Source organism: Drosophila melanogaster, chromosome 2L, assembly GCF_000001215.4.
Source record: "Drosophila melanogaster chromosome 2L".
NCBI classification, from domain to species: domain Eukaryota; kingdom Metazoa; phylum Arthropoda; class Insecta; order Diptera; family Drosophilidae; genus Drosophila; species Drosophila melanogaster.
The window spans coordinates 13,328,033-13,349,196 of NT_033779.5; the positions used below are offsets into that span (position 1 = coordinate 13,328,033).

Sequence of the window (21,164 nt, forward strand, 5' to 3'; positions counted from 1 at the left end):
GCGAGATGCTTCACTTTGGGGCACGTTGATCAATCGAGCGATCGTGATCGCGATCGAGATGGCTCGCAATCGTTTATTGCCGCCTTGGTTCAATTAAATTGACCGTTCTGGTGACGTCGCACATGCAATAAACTCATCGGCGTGGGAGACCAGCCGCCTTCGCCGAGATCTCGATGGTCTTTAGTAGAGAAAGTGCCACTGCCACTGCCGCACAAGTGATGCGTGTATTGCCGCGTGCGGCAAGGTCGACCAGATGTCAATTGGAACGCCGCACGTGAAAAGTGGAAAGTGGCGAGTGGCAGTGGCAAGTGCGTGTGCATCGCCCAAAGAACAAACCATAAATGGATGCAACGTGCAATGTGCAGCAATGCAGCCGCTGTTACCTCTGCTAGGAATTTATGCTCTCCGCTTAAATAATTCACGCGGTGTGGGCTCAAGGACATTGCCACAAATAGCGAGAGCCCTCCGAAGTATGCAACGCCAGGAACACTCGCAGGCTATACAGTATATATACAGTATGAAAGCCGAAAATAAAATGCCATTTTAATTTCATTGCAACGCGCTTCACTAATTTGTTTTGCTTTCTGTTTTAGTTCCCTGACACTTCCACACCCGTAACCGCATTTCACGAGCCAAAAGCAGTCCAAAAAATTTTAAAAGCACTGCCAAAACATCTCATTTTTATTTGTCGTCCATTAAAATGCATTAAGTGCAACGCTGGATTTCTAACACCAAGGAAATGTGGACCGTTTTCAAGTGGTGTTTTCTCTTAAGCCGTCTTTTAACTTTTAAATTTGCACACTAAACATTCTAATGTACGGATATACACTTAAATTTCCTTTCTATGTGCTTTCCACTTTTTTTCAGAATGTGAATACAATTTCTTCTTGCCAAAAGCCGTTTCCAAACATACTTAAAATCCAATTAGCCTTCCTATTACCAAAATTCTTCCTGCTAGTTTGGCATTCATTTTTAATTTCCTTATTCCTGCTATACGGCAAAATATCAGATAGCAATTTGGTAGAAAAAAAGAATCGTTGTGCTCTGGGTAATTATGCGCTTATCTCTGCTTTCCATCCCCAACAAATTCTACCAAAGCTCGGTTTAATTTCATTAGGCATGCAAATCGCGCAGTTTTCGTCATCTGCCGATTGCGGCCAAGTTCTTTAAAAGAATTTCGAATAGGAATTTTCGATTGTTTCGCCGGAAAAAAAAAACCAAACGGTGGTGTTTTTCAATTGAAAGTATATGGAATTTTAAATACCTTTTCTTTAGCAGAAATTATGATATTGCAATTTGTTGAACCATAAAGAAATAGACAACTATTTTCAGTCAAGTTAAGTCTGTCTTAAAAAAATATGTGTAAAGTTATGTAAATTTAATTTTATAGAATGACAAAAATATAAAAATTCATTATAAAATGTGTACATGTTTTATATCAATTTTCTTTCAACGCTTGATACCACAATATGTATTGATTAAAGCCCAACTTTTCATATGTTTCAGCAATTTAAATAGTTTAAATAGCAAACTGCCCATAATGCCTAATATGCCCCATCAGGCGGAAGGCAAACCAAAATTTGAGCAAAAATCTCATTAAAAGTTTTCGGCATTCTTGGTTCGTCTTTGTTGCGTCTCGAATTTGGCTCACAGTTATTAGGCATAATCAGCCAGAAGTCGCGTGCTAACCTGTCCAGGACTTTTGAGCGGGTTTATCGGTGGCCATTCAAGCGTGCAGAGAAGGGGATGTGAGTGCGGGACAGACACAGGCTTCCCTATAATTTCACGTTTTATGTACTTTAATTTGTTTTGTTTTTGGTCGGCAGCCGGCGACTGAGAAACGCGTGCAGCAAACAATTTACAAATACGTTTGAGTCTAAAAAGTAACATGGTTATTAAACTAATTCGAAACCTTTGTGGTTATTTTTTGCGGTTTCAGAATATGAAACAGAAACGTGTGTTACTAGTCTGTGGTTGTATTTAATGATTACAAAAACGTGATCACGGAATTATATGCTGTTCTTCAAAAACATATATGATATACATATATTTTTTATATATTCATTATGAATTCCATATGCATTTATTGTACTTTTGTTGAAAACTAACAAAAGCAAAATTATATATTTTATGTTATATTTAAAGCCTAATTGGAAATATAAAATAAATGTATGCTAATTTGTTTTTCTTTAATATTTTCTCATGAATGTATCTTTTAAAAATGTTCTGAAATAAAAATTGTTTAATTTCTTTGTTTTGATCCTGTGTGGGGAAGTTTTGCAAAGTAAATTACAATGGAAAGAGGAAACGAAATACATTCTCATGGAACTTCTATGAAACAAAACGAGAAAAACACACCCAAATAAATACCTATTCAAATTGTTTTTAAACTTTTGCGGCTGCAAGTCGACGCTGTGCGATGGGCGAAAGTGATAATTTTAAAATTCAGCCGAGGAAAAGGCGCAGAAAAAGTGGATCGGGAAAGGGTGCTCCTAATTCCCTCGGCAGCTGGGTGCTGGGTGCACATGCCCCTGACATTTAAGCTTGATACGAGCCACTGGCTACAGGACGAGCAGGACGAGCTGGAGGAGCAGGGCAAGAACAACAACGTGCCACCGTTTGAGGCAGCCAATGTCAGAGAACGCCATTCGCTGATTGGCTGCGCCCGCTGCATGCTGCAATCGGAATTGTTTTTCGCCTGGCCTGGCTTGGCCCGTGTTTTCGTTACGTCCTGCAGGATTTCTCCAGGACTTGTCGCATTCTCACCTGGACTTTTGGCGCTACATTTGATTGAAGACTGACGTCTGTCGTTTCGCTGCTTAATGGATTTTCCACTGACTTCTCACACAATCGAATCACTTGGCATTTTGTTTGTAAATTGCGCTTTCTGCGTTACAACTTTGCCCGTTTTGGGTCACACACACACGTATCTATTTGGGAGCATCCTTTTTTTTTATTTGATTTTGGTGCAGGTGCAGATGCTGAGTGTTTGCATTAGTTTTCACCAAAGATCTCCAGGTAATAATCACGGACCACAAAATTTCCAAGCTCTCGTTTTTCTGTCGAGTCCAGAGTCTGTCGCCCAACTGAAATTGTCGAGCGAGTCGGCAACGTAGAAAAGCAGAAAAGCTGCCTCACTTTCGTGCATGTGTGTTGGTGTGCGAGAGCGTGAGAGTCGCCTGCGTGTGTGTATTGGTGCCAGGAGCCACGTGAACGTGCGTCAGCTGTGCTGGGCCAAAAAACCAGCATAATTGCCTCTTTGAGTCGCTCTCAAAGCTCGACTCTCCGAGCTTCACGTCACCTGATGTGGCGTCACTTGATTCTATTTGTTTTCGTGTTGTTGTTTGTTGCAAAAAGCCGGTTTTTCCTCCCCGTTGAACGGGTGTCCTGGTGCAAGGAGTCACATTAGGACCCACTCGCTTTGCAACAACAATTCGCAGGGTAAGAAGTCCGCGTAACGCTACTTCACTTCCAGCCAGGTGGGCTCACAAATGATGGATGAATCATTTGTCGGTGGCGGGTATTTTGCGCGAATTGCCGAAAATCGATTCAGGGCGGCATACCGAAAAGGATGGAGACCTCAATTGATTTTGAGGTGTTTTGAAGAACAAGAGATTTTGTAATCCAATTCAGGACAAAATGTATTTATTTAACAGAGAGACTTATTGTTTAACTAATTCACATGTTCCCACTTACGTTTTATGAATAATATTTAAGAACTCCATATAAGATTTTCTATCTTATAACTTAAATTAAAAATAATATATTTTAAGGACATAACCATAAGGCTTTTTTTTAAATATTTGAAATATAAAATTAATAATTTAATTGAATCATAATATAAATAAAGATCTATTTAACCTTCTAGTCTTGAAATTGAGATGACTGTGGAAGTATCAAGCGACGCCTTGAGCCTCTTCCGTTTAGTTAGACACAGAGGCGTCAGCTCTCCCGAACAGGACCCTCAATGGTCGTGCTCTCCGGCTCTCCGGATGTCGCATTCTCTCGCGCCAAAGGATGCCGTGCACCTGCCTCAATGTGCGTGCTCAATGAAAAGCTTGGCCAAGCGAGAGAGCGAGCTCTCCGCTCAGAGAGTTGATGTAACCGAGCTTTTTTTGGCTCGGACCATGCAGGACGCTTCCTGTATGTGTGTGTTTTTTTTTTGCGATTTTTTTTTTTTTTTTGCTCACGGGGGGTGGCGCCTTGCTTTTGCGGCCGCTGAAGGCCGTCGCAATCACTTTTTATTAGGAAAGGTTAGTTGTGGTTGCTGCTGTTGTCGTTGGCCCGGTTGTCTGTTAAGCAGACAAAAGCTGCGCGCTGTGCTTTTTGCGTAAGGCGTGGGCGTGGCACTCTTGCGGAGTTGCAACAACGAAAGTTGCAACTGCGAAGAGGAACCAAGGAAATGTAATCACAATAGTCAAATAAAGCTGGCCAACAAAAGGATTGTTTACCCGCCGCCAGAGTCTGTAAATGGAAGTGAAAGTTGTGTACACTTTTTGATGGGTGCTCTTACTTATACTAAATTTCCTGATTTCAGACATTGATATTTTCCCTTAGATTTGAGGCTACACATACAATGATGAAATCAATAATTATTTAAATAAATGCATTATATACATTTAATATACATAACATACATATACATAAAAAAATGGAACATATTTTATGGGAATTAAAACAAAACCTTCAACATTCATTGTAGGTTGCCCATTAATGAAAGTACCTAAATATTTTTATATTACATATATATTTTCCCATCGTACCAGTAATTTCCTCAGACCATTTTAATTTTATTTTAAATACAAATTGAAACAGAAGCTTGTTCGATTTTAAAATTGTAATAACGTAACGACCATTTCATCTTACGTATACGTGATATGTTTGAATGACTAAAGCTTTTCGCACTGCTTGCTTGTCTTAAAAAGCTCACAAACGATGGCTTTGAAATTCTTCAGACTGGCCAGCTTTTGGAAAAAGGAAGCTCGAAGATTGAAGGTTTCTTACATGTACATGTTCTTTACATAGATTTTACTTTTTTACTTATTAGTCATTTTTACAAATTGTATTAATCTAAATTCAAAAGAAGTGTCTATTGAATATTTATTTAAATATTTTTGTAAGGCAAATGGTTGCGTTTACAGTGTAAGCTTTAAAATTTAAAAATCATTTTCCGAGTTTTTTATAATAAAATGCTTACAAAATGTATAAATATTCTAAAATAAATTCCATATTTGTCTATCTATCATCTTAAATTATAATTTTAAAGACAAACTTGTTTTCTGGTTGCAGATAGATAAATGTAATGAACATAGATAATTCCTGTTAATAACTTCCCTTTACTTACGAACTTCTTGTTTTATAGCTTATATTTAAAATCAATCCAACTGAATCGCATAAGCCCTATCATTGTGATTCTTTAATCCGTTTATGTCCACGGGTGACAACAAGCCAAATATTAATTTAATTCCATAATACTCAATTAATTGATAAATATATCAATCTATATACTTACACATATTCACGAACCCACCGCTGTGACAACACATTAATGTGAACAATTTTTGCATTTGTCAAATGAAAGAAAAGAAAAATGAATTGAAATTGGTGCTCGGCAATGTCCAGCTGAGTTTTTATTGCGATAAACAAACAAAAATGTGTTTACACGTAAAATATTTCTTTCTCAATAAGACTACAAATGTTTTAAAACTTCTACAATGCTTTTAAAGTTTTGATTATTTACAATGTGAATTTCACATACATTTTATACATTCGTTAAACATTCGAAATGTTAGAAAACACAATAAATATATGTACTATAACTATTAAAGTTTTTATCGACATTTAATTTATTTTTGTGTTTAAGCCGCTTATGAAATTTTAATAAACAGTAAAGTCATAATTTTTTCTGTGCGCCGCAAGATAAGTTCGACGTCAATTGAAGCTTTCCAATTCTTTTTTTTTCCATTCACATTTAAATTGTGTTTGCGGTAGTTAATTATGTTTTACAGCTAATGGCGAAATGTCAAAATAATTAAAATGCCCACAACAGCTCAGCAGTGAAAACTGACCAGCCGTAGGTATATATATATATGTACATATTCGTAATATATATATATATAGGATGGAGTTTCATATACGAGTAGTCATGGCATAATTGACAAGCGGTTGTCAACTGTCAGCGCCGATTAAGGTGCAAAGCCGCTTAACTATAAATTAAATATAAATATATGTGCTGTAAGTTACACCATTGTCACTCTAATTGACTTTGGTTTCAGCATTGGTTTAATAAAATTTAATACATTCGTTGATAAACTCTGAGATGGCTGGTTATGTAATTTGTTCTGTGGGCAAACGTAGCTAATGCATTTAACTGCCGATTGCCAATGTATTTAATGAAGCGACCAAATGTACGCACAACTCTAAATTGGAATGAGAAATTTATTATTAATAGACAAATGCGACTAAAGCGGCGGAATTCGAAACGTTTTGTAATTAGCCAGGTGGAGTGATGCGCCCGAACAGAAAGGCACACGCAAAAAAGTTGGATAATTACACGGAACGAATACAAGTTTATAATTATATATTAAAATCTAATTAAATTAGCAGTCTGGCAGGCAATTGTCAAACCGAACAATTTGCTAGGATTTGATGGGAATGGAGCCGCATAAATGCATTTTGCATCCATTGACCGGCTAAGTGGTCGAAATATTACGCGCCAATGACATCACATACTGAAATGAGCATTTCAATAAATCAACGAGCCAATTAAACCATTTGACTGCACTTTACGCATCGCAAAAGGAGGACTTGAATTTTATTAAATTTTATTTGTATTTAGTATGTAAAGTATATGCCAAAATTTGTAAGTCCCAAGTATGGTTTCATTCGCACAAAAGTTTGCAAGTGGTCTTATTCCATTATTCTAATTACGTTGGAAAGTATCTTACAGAAAGAAGGAAGCGTTTTCATGGCTTTAAAGTATTTATATTTTTAATCAGTATAAAGTCATGTGCGCCTGTCCGTTCGTTTGTCCGTCCGTATGAACGTCAAGCTCCCGAAAACTTTAAAAGCTAGAAAGTTGAGACTATTCTTGCAGATAGTTATGCCCACAAGCCTCCAAAACTGACAAGACGCTCACTGACTGATTATTTGAAAGTCGAGGAATTCAACCATAGTGTTCTCTCTTGCTCTAAAAATGTTAATTATGACATAGTCTAAAGCCTAGCTAGTTGGTAAATAACTTGCTGCTTTAAGCACTCAATATTTCGCTTACCATTTCGCTTGAGTCAACTGAAGTTCTTTGGCTAATTGCCGACAGAGTTCATTACCAATGCCCTGCAACTTTCTTAAGTGCTACATATGTTTGTGCATTTATGCCAGTCTCATTAGCATAGTGATATTGATTTTCTGGTTAACCATCAATCAACAAAACGTTAGACACACAGGCCCCAGATTGCTATGCAATTGAGGCTCCAAACCGCAGCACGCCATGCTCGAATGCCTTAAAGCGCCTGTTGGCATGCAGCAATTTATGTGCACATATCTGTGAGTGTGTGTGTGTGTGTGCAGAAGCTCCAAGGATGCGTGGCTGTGGATCCTTCGCCCAGAAGGGAGCTGCGCTGGAGGAAAAGCCAAATTCGTAGCTCGATGTCCTTGCGCGACCATTGGGTCTTGATAAACAATTATGCCAGAGCTTCGCACAGCCAACTGAATTCACAGAACGTCGAGAACAATTAACGTCTGCCCAGATGTCACTAATTAACTATTAAGCTGAATACTTACCACCCCACTCATAATATGTAAATATAACACAGAAAACCCATAGTGAACACAGATATTTAGTCACTTGAATTAAACTAATGACTAGTGTACAATCGATTAACCTAAGTCAATGGCATGTATCAAAAAATGTGTCTTATATTTATTCGGTAAATCTGCTAAATAAATTACTATTTTAAATGGATCTATAAACGCAAGTTGTAAAATTCTTTGCATATGAAAAAGAACAACTATTACATTAATACCAAACAATTCTTCAACAGTCATCCTTTAATAGTTATTATAATCGCCTTTATATATGTTGAAGTTTTTATTAACCAATTTATTCTTATAGTATTGGAGATGGTTCCTCTTAGATAACTAGCTCAAACTTTTTCCGACGAAGTTGTAAAATTTCGGCAAGGATTGCAAGTTCAATTTAAAGGATGCCGAACAGATATGTGTAAAGTTGTTTATGCCACAAATATTTCCCACATAAGCTGCAAAATCGCTAAGAATAAGTTACCACTGCGAAAGTGGCATCAGCAACTTGCATTGATTTCCACCCAGACGCACCCTGCCCTCCAGTTATTCTGAAACTGGTTGGAATCCGCATTCGCATCCCCCATCCCTCATCCTTCGACCAATTCTTCGAGTCAAAGACACAATCAAAGTCGCCTGAACTTGGTATTGCATTCGTTGACTGACTTCCGCTCTATTTGCTGCGACAAAGTAATAGTAAAATTTCATACTTCCGCAGAATCTGTGTTATCCGTTGGTTCTCTGCTTCACACGCAAAGTTCCTGTTTCTGATTTGGGGGCTGGGGCCACGCCCACATTTTTGTGCCATCGACCGCCCTCTGGCTTCAGTCGCTTGTCGCATATTTTGTGCTCGCTCAATTATACGCTAAAATGAAGCTGCTTTTCAAGTCGCGCCCGGAGGCCAACGTCAGTCCAACAGTCCAAGCCCCAGCAATTCCCGACCATCCTCATCCGACCCATTTACCCATCCCATTCCCACTCAGCTCTTCCCATCCCATCTCAATTGCATCCAACCGAACTCCTTCGCATTCCGACTGCAGCCCTTGCCCATGCGATTTAACTGTTTGGTTTTGTTGGCATTTCATTTAAGCGCAGCAGCATATTTTGTTGCCATTGTTTGCAATGCGTCCGCATCCGCATTCAGTTCGTGGAACAACCATACCATCTCCATACCATACCAATTCCCAAGCTGAATACCCAGGAGGAGCGACATGGCCGGGCCCGCTGTTTCGCAGCTTATTTGGCGCAGATTTGGCGGGAATGTAAATCAGTTATTGATAGCCAAAGTAATGAACGATTTGCATTTCGATCTTGGGGCTTCTGTTCTGTTTTGCCAGTGAAAAATTGTTTAAGACGATAAGTCTTGTGGTGAATCAAAAGGGCGTTGGATTCAATCTGAGAATATTATTTATGTACTTTGCGCTTCTAGGAAGTTTAACTCAGTGGCTTTATTAATGCAGATATTCTGATATATGCTTGTAATATTATTTACCACTAATGAAAAGTAGAATCATTACTTATAAATGACTTGTAATCCTGGAGTTTATACATAAAAGCCTGTGAAGTATTTTATCAACTAATAGAATAGCAATGCGTTACAAGTAGATTTGAATCCAAGTTTGTCTACTTTTATGCATGCTGCACTAGAGCTCAACTTTAAGCTTATATTGATGCTGAACTGAATACTTGGCAAATCCACCTGCACGAAAAACATCTCATTACGAAATCCGCTAAGTCAGTTGTGCTGCAGAAGCGTCACCTGCAACTGGAACATCAAAGAAATGTGTCAACTCAGACATGGTCTGTCCATGGAAAACGAGAACGCCAGCGAAAGTTAGCAGGGTGAACGCTGCGCCAAAAATTGGTAGCGGGGCAAAAAGCAGGATGCATGGCCATATGATGTATACGCCGTGTGTACTGCTCACTCCTGGCTGCGGAAGAACAAAAAGCGAAGCAAGCGAAGACCCTTGACACGTGGACAGGTACGGGCACAGGTAGCGGGCAGGTGTGTGGCGGTGCAGCAACTGACATTGAGTGTAATATGCCAAACACAAGCCAAAGCCAAAAACCTTCCTGCCACCGCGTTCAACCGTTGCTTATGCGACGAGTGGCGAAAAAAAAAGAATTAAAACGTGTTGCACATACGCCCCGGAAAAAACTTTAACTACTTTTTCGATTGTTTGTAAAATGCAAATGTGTCGCCTGCTCCCCACGAATCGCTGCCATCCAGGACAGGCTATATCCGTTTTTCACACAATATTATTCCCCTTTTTTTGCACTGCCTAGCAGCACCTTTTTACATCCATTGTTTCTGCCAGTTAGGATAAATAATAATTTAAGCGAAACATGTACTCTATTCTGATCTCCTGCTTATTTAATATACATTTAAATATTACGAGCACATATATTAAATATTCCTTTAAATATTTTAAGGCATCCTTTAAATCGTGTCTTACGCTCTTTCAATATAATAATAATTAATAAATAGCTAAATATTTAAGTCTTGGTTGCCAAAGTATATTTTTAAGAAGAGGAATATGTGGCGAAATACATTCAAATTGTTAACATCTAGACATATTTTTTCGTTGATTTCTTCAAGCCTTTTCTCACTTAATTATGATCAGACTGAAACATGATGGCTCATCATTGCAACCAGCTTCGTCGACGGCAAACATCAATCAGTCTGCAGGCACTGAGCCGCACTGTCAATCGCTTTCCGCCGACAAGTAGGCAGCTATTTGCTCAAATATACATATATTCCTGCATATTGATATGTACATATACATATATATATGTCTACGCCCATCTATATATACAAACCCATATCTACGGCACACAGACTAGTTCCTGCCAGTTATGGCAGCTTTGATCATCAATCAAGGCGCACAGTGGCGGGCGGCAAACGATTGACCCCAAAGAAGCAGACATCGCCGAATCAGTTGGCCTCGAACTAATAGACCACGGTCTCAAGGACTTGTGGGGTTACCGACGAGGCGCGCCGTCTGTGGAGCGTGTGTGCAAATTTTTGACAGCTGCCAAACAAACGTTGCACATTAACAGCAATTGCTTTTAAATTGATTGATTTGCCTAGGCGAGGAGATGAGCCGCCGCCGACGCCAAAGACTGTGTGAGCGTGGGAGTGCACATGCAAACATTAGCAGGACGTGCAGGACGAACAGGACGAGCAGGACGTGCAGTCCTGCCACTGACAGAGCGACCTGATTGCATCCCACCCACCGAGAGACATCGAAATAGCGAACCACCGCCACCCAAAAATCCACCGATGGCAGCCGCACCACTTCGCTCAAGCAGCTCTTGGCAAACAAAATATGATTGCTCGCAATTAGGCGCCACGATTTTGGCAGGCTTCAAAACCGACCGCGCCAGTAACACCCACGCACCACCCACCAATTTACCGAAACTCCCGGCCGTCGCATTAAATAAGAAATTTTCAAAAATTGCCCCACAACACGCCAAAAACTAATTACCCACCGACTGACCCACGGCTGCACTTTCATCTGCAGTCAAATGCTAATGAGGATGAGGGCCGCGAATGAGGAGGAGGTCCTGCCGATGGAGTTTGTGGTACCTTTTTTTCTCCGCCATCTGTCAAATTCCTGCCACAACGGCCAGGCAAATATAATCCAATGGTTAATCGAACTATTTTAATCGATCTGCTTTGATTTATCATTTGCTACGCAGTACGCCATTTAATGAAATTATTTTCGCCTGCCTTTAATACAAAATGAATTCTTTAAATGACTTTTAATTGGAGGTATCTTCATAGGTTCTGCTTTTATGCTTTAAATGGTTTTAGTTTAAAATTTAGTAGCTTACCAACTGAGTAACTTGCTTAAACTGTCAACCATAGCAAACCAACAAAATTGAGCCCAACAATTTTGGTTAATAACCGACGATTTCTGGTGGCATTAACGACGAAAAGGATGCAAGCCCTCAATTCTGACCCAACGCACTTTTAATCAACAAACTGTTGATGCAGCATGCGGCTCCATTCGGCTCAAAAATCGACGCCTACCGTTGCCACGCCCACAATGGGTGCAACACAATGCAGTAGGGCAACTGAAATTGCCAATTTTACCGTATCGACAGTTTTCGGTGCAATCAATTTCGATGCAAATGCACTTGTACTTGACGACTCAATGAATGAGGCAGGAGTCTTTCTGGCACTTTTGAATGGCCAGCGACTGAACAATCTTGGTAATCAACATTATTAAATGCTTTAATCTTGCTTCGTTGCCCTTGGAAGTGCACATAGTTCGATTGCTAGAACTTGAAAAATCCATTAAAATCACTTTAATGAAGCTGTCTAAAAATATGCAAGCAATTAAGTCGAAATTCTCAAGGAGAAATGAATACTTTTACACAAGTGTGCATAAAATGGAGCTGCAGGACTTAAAGTTCGCTTGTCAAAGCTTTTAAAGTCGTGTTAGGCATACATTTAGTCACCTTTGCACTACGAAGTACTACATAAAATCATCTAACTTACTCAAAATATGACTCTTTGGCCACTAATTAAAATATTTCATAAGCCTATTAAAACAAAGCGAAAAGAAATAATTATGCCCTTATTTATATTCAATTGTTTATTGCATGGCCGGTATAAAATATGACCGGTTCTGTATGTCTGTCTGTCTGTCTGGCAGGGAACATGTACGTGTTCGTGTGAATTGCATCAAACTTATGCGCATTCATTTCATACCTCGTCCCATTCCAATAAACATGATGCCATTTAAATCGCGCTTTAACTTAATTTTTATTGTTGTCGTGATTTCAAGCTGGCCGAACCGCTCATCGACCACCAGCATCAGAACCACCTCCATCACCATCCTCGTCAGCATCATCATCGTCCGTGGAATGTGTGGATTGCATTTTTATTTTAATTAAAAAGTCGTCATCACAAAGCGAATCGGCCGAGACCATTCCGCGTTTCAAGTGGCCATCGTCCGATGCCAAATGTATTTACGGCTTCATTTTGTTCGATTGTTTGTTTCCCAGCTCTTTTGAGATCCATCCAGTGCGTTAGTCAATGGATGGTCAGGCACCTCCATTCGTACTCGCATATTGATCAATTAAAGCGACTTCGGTCTATAAATCCTGACGATAATTTCACATTATTTAAACTGATTACAGTGCGGCAAGCGCAAAACTGAAGTATGGTGCTGGTTGGAAGTGACATAATTGTTTCTTGAAGTACATTTATAAATAAGGTAAAATGTTGCTAAATGGTTTCAAGTAAATGTCTTTTAATATTTTGTCCAAAAATGTGATATTTTAACATATATGAAACTACTCAACGTATAAATTCCGAGTTAAAAACTGAAAAACTGAAATTAAAATTGCGCTCAATTAACAATGTAGCTCAACTTAAACTCATGTACGAATTTCTTAACATTTCTACTCATTTTCTCTTAATTTAACGAAAGAGCGGAATTTTTGGCTCAATGTTAGCATTCGAGCATCTTTTGGACAGTTCACTCCGAGTTGAGCAGAAAAAGGACCTCTTTGTTTGTAACTGTGCTCAAAATCGGAGTCGAGTAGATGATTTTCCACTCTACGCATTTTCCATATCGTATCTGCATAACAGCTTGCATTTTCAGTTTTCGCGCACTAACACATGCACGTGTTGGAAAATTATGGAGCTCACACACACGCATACAATGCAGCACAATGAAGTGCATACATGGATGAAGGTGAATAAAAAATTGTAGCAATTTGCAATGATTTATGATTTTGATAAATTCTCTTCGGGTGACTTTATTATTTTTCCTAATAATGATCTATGACAATGTGCAGCTCTGTATATAGCGGGTATTAAAAGCTGCGGTATAATGCATTTAGGTTTAAATGATCTAAAGGTTGAACACTAAAATTCCCAACTAGAAAGAATATAAAATGTATATTGATCACAAGGGTCAAATCCGTGTTTAATTTCCTATCAAGGTCGCGTATTTCTAATCAACATATATACCTCGTATCGCCAATCTAACCATCAAAATGTGGACAAACACAAAATTGTGAACAATAATAAATGCATATTCATGTAATTACCTTGTCTGATAACCAAGTGGGTGGCTCGACCAAAAATATAACAAATTTATTGACGCAAAAAGTTTGGCATGTCAGCAAAAAAAATTTCGAGGCCACATAATAACAAGTGCAAAAATTACAAAAGGGACAGAGGCTACAACACATAACTAATGAAACATTTCAACTACAATTTAACCCTAGAAAACTTTTAAAAACACCATGGCCAAAAAAAAAAAATAAATAAAATTGTGGGCTTACTTTCAAAACGGAAGCATGTACTAAAATTACTATATATTTAATATAAATAAAAATAAATACTACATATATTTACACAATTCTTTTCGTTTTAAATTACTTATTGTATATTAAGGCACATATTTAAAATTTTTGGATATATAAGGACACGTTTTGCAAGGGTATACGAATTTCGCTATAAAAACATGCCTAGATCTACGCGAAATTCAAAGTTAAATAACGCAGTGCTAAACTAAAGCAAAATAACAACGCGAAAGACACGCAAAATAGCCAAGCAAAAAACCAACAAACTGGCTATTTCTAAACCAAAAATTTAATAACAATCATGGAGTTGGGCAGCTAAAAACTGAACGGTGCTGAACTTACTTTAAATCCTTTGGAATTTAATCAAAATCATAAACCTTTCAAAATGTTTGGTTGATTAATTTTCAATCCGTAAAACCAATTATTCAAAAGCTCACATGATTCGATTGACAGCAAATGCAGAGCATGAGACAAAAATTCATATGATTTAGTGTAGTTCAACTAAAATTCGGATCCTCACCAGGACATTTGGCATGTCAACATAATTGCCTCTAACTTTTCGTTTTTGCCATCCAAAGCCGTTTACCAGCTACAAAATTTTTGGGGGTCTGGTGTTTTTCCGGTGCGAGCTGAATCATTTTACATGGGCCAAATAATTTGGCTCGGACAAAGTTTGATTATATTTTTGGGGCCAAATAGTTTGTGCCAAGCGTTGTTTTTGGCTGCTTTCTGGCTGCTTTGTTTTGCGTTAGCTGCGTTGATTTATTCAGCACAATTAAATGCCAACGCAGTTGTCTGCGTTTGCTAATTTAATTAGCGGCCTTCATGGGTCGCCATTCTGAGAATAGTTTACCACCACATGAACGGAATGTCCACCACGTCCGTTTGACAGTCGGATATTTTGGTAGGCAAATAAGCCATTTATACGATGCTGCCAGATATTTAGCAAGTTGATTTTGAAAATTTGCCAAAACACTTTGCTCTCTATCGATTCTAAGTGCTATGATAGGTATCCTGCACAGAGCAAGTACTATAATATAATTTTACCAGCCATTACGGTGTTGGTTTCTAGTGATTTAAATTACGAGCTAATAAACTAAGAAACTCCACTTGCTTTTGAATGTATACATTTGCAATAAGAGATACCTTCGAGTATTGTGAATAATTTGAATTTCTTATTATTATATCACTGTCTTACGAACGACATTATCGATCGACTTGTGTGTGCACAACTTTCCATTTTCTGCAATTTAATGAACGAATTTCAATAGGCGTGTTGAGCCTACGGGGAAAATCATATATATCGGGCAGATTTTTTAATAATAAATCCCCTTGCACACACTCCATGCGTTTGCTTTTGTCACATACGAACGCAGGCTCACCCACATCGAAAGGATTCGAAGGATGCACGCACACAAACGCCCACATGTATGTATGCAGGAGGCCTATCGGAGGTCCTGCAGACTCGACAACCACGTCGGCTCAGCTGCCTGGACTCGTGGGCTGATTAAAACAGATTTATTGCTTTAAATGCAATTTACATAAAAATCAGACAATAAGTTCAGCAGAAAACGTTGGCAAACGGAAGGTTTTCACTTTTGCAGGGGGGGAATGTGTTCGAACCTCACCCGAAAATTACTTCACAATACACACATTCAATAAATAATTTCAATTTGAATATTTAATTTGTATATTCGTGCATACATGTATTAATTAATGAAAATAATTATAAGTGCTGTAATTAATATTATATTATAGTTCTATAAATGGACAATACTAAACATATGCAACTTAGAATATGTTCAAAATCACTAGGATGTGTTGATCGAATAAGTGACCTAAAAATATATCTTCTTTCAATTAATTAATTTAAATGAATAAATAAACTAAACGTGCAGCTGCCCAAAATCCCCGCAGCATTTGGAGTAGCAACATGATTACAGTTACTTTTAATTATATAAATTAGCTACATTTCCCTCTTATTTAACGAATTAATTTACTCCCAGCTTTTGTGTCAGCAGATCGCTTGCCGAAATTTGCCTCGGCCGAAGGCAGGTGAATAAAGTGATGGCTCCTGCGGCTGGCCGCATATGTGGGCCAACTTAGTGGCAATAAGTTAAATTAGCATAAACTTAATTAGCATAAGAGTGCTGGGCCAACTGGGAGACGGTAGATAGAGAGACCAGGAACCACGATGGCACAAGTGGGCGGGAATGCTGGCATATATGCCACCCAGGCCACCACCCGCTTTGCATATATTTCACTGCAAATCCGCAGCGCATTAAAAGAAAATACGTGGCAAAAAAAGAGTGCAGGCTTTATATGTATAAAATAAAATGCACAGCAAAACAATGCAGGCAGCATGGGTGAGCATTTTCGAGTCTGGGGATTGTGCCAATGAAGTAACGACCGCACATACAGATACAATGTTGCCCAGCCCGTAGGTTGGTGGTTTGGATTTGCAGAATGGCAGGATGGCAGGATGGCACTGCGCTAAGTGACTGCTGTTATACATTTAGCCAGGGCTGATGGGATTGTGCCGAGCGATACGGTGGAGCAGATATGGCCAGAGATACGTTTACAGTTGGAGTCGAGAGTGCGCCCGGCCACCTCATATGCTCGCATACTTGTACACTCGCCTCTGAACAACTGTACAAATGTACAAATGTACAAATGTACTCCGGTGGACTACACTGCTGCCACCTGGCGCCTCCACCTGATCCCCAAAGCGTCCAGGAGCGCGACAAGATAAAAGCTGGTGCACTAAATCTGCTGCTATGTGCGCCACGGGACACAGTGGGCAACCTTCTACGGCAGCTCCTATTCTCGCACTGCTTCTTTTGGTCGGGCCACGCTGCGTATGAGCAATGCTATGCGCGTTAAGTATATGTATTTGTTTGTCCTAAAGGATTTAGCCAAACGGCCCTCATCATGGTCGCCTGCATATGCAAAATAATGCGCTCGAAAATTTTCCACTCGTTGCACTCACTTAGAGCAATGGTATTTTAGGAAAATATGCAAGTGCACTCAGTGCTTTTATGTATTTCATTCTGATTTTCATGAAAAGTTATATTTATTGTGCTCTGTAAGTAAAGCAAGTGCACGGAATTGGGAAAATAATATATATTTCCGGACAGTCTGAAGAAAATATTGATATATTTAAACTATAAAAAATACCTGTGGGAAGATTGTTCGGATTATTTTAATCTCATATGTGCAAAAACGAATTAACGAACTTTTATCATCCACTTTTCGCTGAAACTGCAATACATTCTGCAGGCCCCTAAAGCTCGATGGCCATCATTAATGCAGCCATTATTTCCCATATTTTTTATTTTTTATTTATATTTCTCCTTATCGTAGGCAGGCCTGAAAGGGGGGCCAAGTTAATTTCAGAGCACACTTTACGTGCTGCAATTTGGAGCGTTTCAGTTGCATTCGGACCCGGGCCAGCAGCACATTTGGTAAGCAATAAATTGACCCGCCAGCCGACGCCATCATCTACTTTAAAAGCATTTGTTGCCACACCGCCACCACCCAGAACCTGTGGCCGCGCCCCCAATCAGCAGCACTTGGAGCCATCCGCCGCCCTGTGACCTCCTCCAATCCCCTCCAGCAGTTGCCAGAGCGCCGTACTCGAAGCGGCGACGACGCTAAAAAGATACCGGAAATGTTACAGGAAACAAAATGACTTAATGGCCGCGATTGCAACGGCATGGAATCGTTTCAGGCATCCTCCTGATCCTGGTCCTTTTCCATTTTCCTTCATGCTCCTTGGTCCATAGCCTGCTGGCATTCATGGAGGTTGCCGAGGTCAGCAGAAAAGCATAAAGGAAAGGTTATGGCACGGCCATGTGCTGAATGGATACCCTTCTTCAGATCGTCTTTGTTTACAAACATATTTTATATCAATAAGTCATAGTTATTATTTTTAAAAAATAATAAAAAGTTAAGCACTCTTTTAAGTGCTCAAAGAATAGCTATTAAAAAAGGTACTAAGTTTAATAAAATACTTATCACGTGTAAGACAAATATATTCTATTAAGGTCAAGTGATATTTGTGATGTAATCCCACTTACATAAACTTTTTTGAGCTAGCATTTAAGCTCATGCTTCTCGAATTCCCCACATGAATTGCTTTTCTTAAATGGACCAGACTCTCCCACTCCACACCTGATGTCCTCTAAATGGAGCCGATGATGAGCGTGATCCGCCAAAGGCAAGTTACTGCCCATACGACCCGACCCGACCTCTTTCTTTAAACAGGTAATTGCAATTGCGACATCATTATCATATGCTAAACGGAACTGATTGCTATTGAAACGGTTTTGAGGTTTGAATTTCTTTTGAGCTGAAACATATTTCTAATTAAATTAATTAAGCGAAGCGAGAATATGGCAAGTATGCAAGCCAATTAGTGGAAAACGCAAAATTAAATGTCTGTGCATTGAGGAGACTGCAGCGGTGTGGAGTGGATGGGTGTAAAAATAGCTGGGAAAAATGGCAACCAGAAGAGTGCGGGATCGCTCCGCCAACCCATTGTCCTTGTCCATGGAGCACTTTGTTGGCCACTCCGGCTATAATTGCGTTGAGACATGTAAGCTTTTGTTTTGCAGTTAGGCGTGTGGCTGTGCGACAAAGTTAATGACAGCATAATTAAACAAAACTAACAGCAGACTAATAAAATGTTCATAGTGCATGTCGCTCAAGGCCTCGGCACATCACCACGCCATCACAACCCCATCACCTCGCCACCCACAATGCCAGCTACTTTCCATATCTCCAAATGTATATACATTTATACAATACATATACCTGGCGAGCATTTCATGTCGTTGTGTGTCAACGTTTGTCAAGCGACAATTAAAGTCATAATAAAGGCATGCTAAAGACAATTATTATGTGCACGTCCTGCCACGCCCCCCAAAAAGAACCACCCAGTTCGTTCGGTTAGTTATGCATAAAGTTCGCCACAAAAGGGTTTAACCTGAGCGTAAACATGCGCTCCTTTGTCTCGCAGGCATATAAATTTCAAAATTAAAGCAGAGTTTAACCTTTGTCCTTGTGCAAATGGCAGGGTGGGTCTATAACCACCTGCCTGCGATTGTGTGAGACCCGCATAAAGAGCCTTCGGTTTTAATGCACGCGAAATTGACTTATTTGATTTATTTTCATAGTTTAAGCCAAGGGCTTTTATTATAAGCATGCTTTAAGTGAGTGGATTTGAGAGGGGATTTTAAGAAAATGCAAGGCAAAAGTTATATTTATATTCGCGTTGTTAATTATTTATTGAGTACTGTATTTTGCGGTGATTAAAAAAATAACGTTGTGTTTGAATAAAGAAAATCATTGTCCTCATAACACTGAGAATGCATAAAATAATTTTTTTTTTAATTGCCCCCAAGTACAGTAAAACAAATGTGCACAGAGCTTTCTTCGAAAAGTTATCCAACCAGCATGCATTCCACTATTCGCTCATTATGGAAAGCGGCTGATTAAATATTAACTAATTTAATAAAATGCCGGCCTGCTTCAATATTGAAATAGTCAGCGAATGTATTTGCCCAAGCGCACGTAGCCGAGATATATAAAAGGTGGTCCAGGGTGCAGAATGATTAGGCTATCCGTTGACCGACGATGCATTCGACCAAGTCAGCCGTTCTCCTGCTCGCCCTGGCCATCAGCGCCAGCTGCGTTGTTGCCACACCGCATCCGGAATTCTTGGATGAAATCTTCGGCTCCATAAACCAAACTGGCCAGCACATCATCAGTGGATTCGTGAATGCCACCAGGAATGGCACGGCCATTGCTGGTGAGTTCCTGGACAGCATAAGGAACTCCTCCGCCCAGTACACGCACGAAACCCTGGAGTTTGCCCAAAAAATCGCAGATGCAGTTCATAGAGCCGCCACTGAGTCAATCGTCGACTTTTCCGCGACTCTGAGGGCGCAGATCGACGCACTGCATCAGGGGATTGATCGGGTGAGAAACATCCTGCAGCGAGAGGCACTTAAGGATGCTCTCGCCAGACTGCAGACCGTCAATACCGTCGTAAATGATCTGGAAGTGGCCGTGAATAACCTCAATGATCGGATAGACGAGAAGAAACAAGAGTATTTCGCCATAATCCAGAAGAAGTGGTACCAATGGTCTGACGCCCAATTGGAACGAGTGGATAAGCTGACGAATGGAGTTGGCAACGAGGAAGCCGAGGAGATCATAAATGAGCTACTCTCCCGGTATTCCGGATATCTGCACAGCTGCCTGGAGGAGTTGCAAGCGCAGCAAGCCACGTTTGAGCAAAATGTCCAAGAGGCCATCGAAAAGTACCACAATGCCACCAACGAACTGACGGACCAAGTCGAGCTCTGCGTCCAGTTCAACCTCAGCTTCCTGTCCTGCCGCAATGGCATCAATGAGGCACTACGCGGACTCGACTCGGCTCCCGCGGAGCTGCTCACCCTGAAGCTTCAAGGCATCCGACTACTGGCCATCGGCCTGAATGCCAGCGGATGTGTGGGCCAGACCCTGGCCGAGCACGAGCTGGAGAAGCCCAGCGTGGAGCGCAAGCTGGATGAGATCATTGCGGAGTACCAGGAGCAGCAGACTTCCACCGATGACGACTCTAGCTCTAATAATGAAACGACCACCATAAGTTCGTAGGATTTCGGGGAGTCATCCAGTAATGAATATGACAACTCCAGCAATGACGACGAATCCTCATGGAAATATTTACAAGAACGTATAGTGTATTTTAGGTGTCGGGTAGAAGCAGCAAAATAAATTACTCTAATGCAACTAAATTAGAAATTGTTTTCCTTCATCGTTTATCAATGATGTTTCTTAATAAACTATGCCAAGCTTCTCAAAATATTTCTTAACTTTGAACAGTACTTTAAAAATTACTCTACCGCAAACGTATTACCCAGATACCGATTAACTTCATCAATGGTGCAGCACATTTTTTGCGGATGCTAAAGCAATTATTTTAAAATTGTCATATTCATTTATTTAGGTAAGGCACGAAAGTCGTGGCA

The 21,164-nt window shown here is 39.8% G+C and overlaps 2 protein-coding genes across 6 annotated transcripts in view; one reads left to right on the forward strand and one right to left on the reverse strand.

The window, feature by feature from the left end:
* hbt (headbutt) overlaps positions 1-3,089 on the reverse strand; it is a 29,308-nt gene extending 26,219 nt beyond the window's left edge. For all 4 annotated transcript variants that reach the window (NM_001382118.1, NM_135791.3, NM_001273513.2 and 1 more), the window contains exon 1: positions 2,767-3,089. The gene's annotated coding sequence lies outside the window, so the exon portion shown is untranslated. The remainder of the gene's footprint in view (positions 1-2,766) is intronic.
* A 16,651-nt stretch (positions 3,090-19,740) lies between these two features.
* CG16826 (uncharacterized protein) lies at positions 19,741-20,988 on the forward strand. Of its 2 annotated transcripts, none has more exons than NM_001298959.1 (1): positions 19,741-20,988. In NM_001298959.1, the coding sequence occupies exon 1, from the start codon at positions 19,765-19,767 to the stop codon at positions 20,788-20,790; it is 1,026 nt and encodes a 341-aa protein (NP_001285888.1). In that variant the 5' UTR covers positions 19,741-19,764; the 3' UTR covers positions 20,791-20,988. The 2 variants fall into 2 exon arrangements, with proteins under 2 accessions (NP_001285888.1, NP_609638.1); NM_135794.2 differs by having other exon boundaries at positions 19,741-20,927.
* Positions 20,989-21,164: the final 176 nt, after the last annotated feature.

Coding starts and splice junctions, on each gene's coding strand:
- CG16826 (NM_001298959.1), top strand. CDS start 19,765: ATGCATTCGACCAAGTCAGCCGTTCTCCTGCTCGCCCTGGCCATCAGC.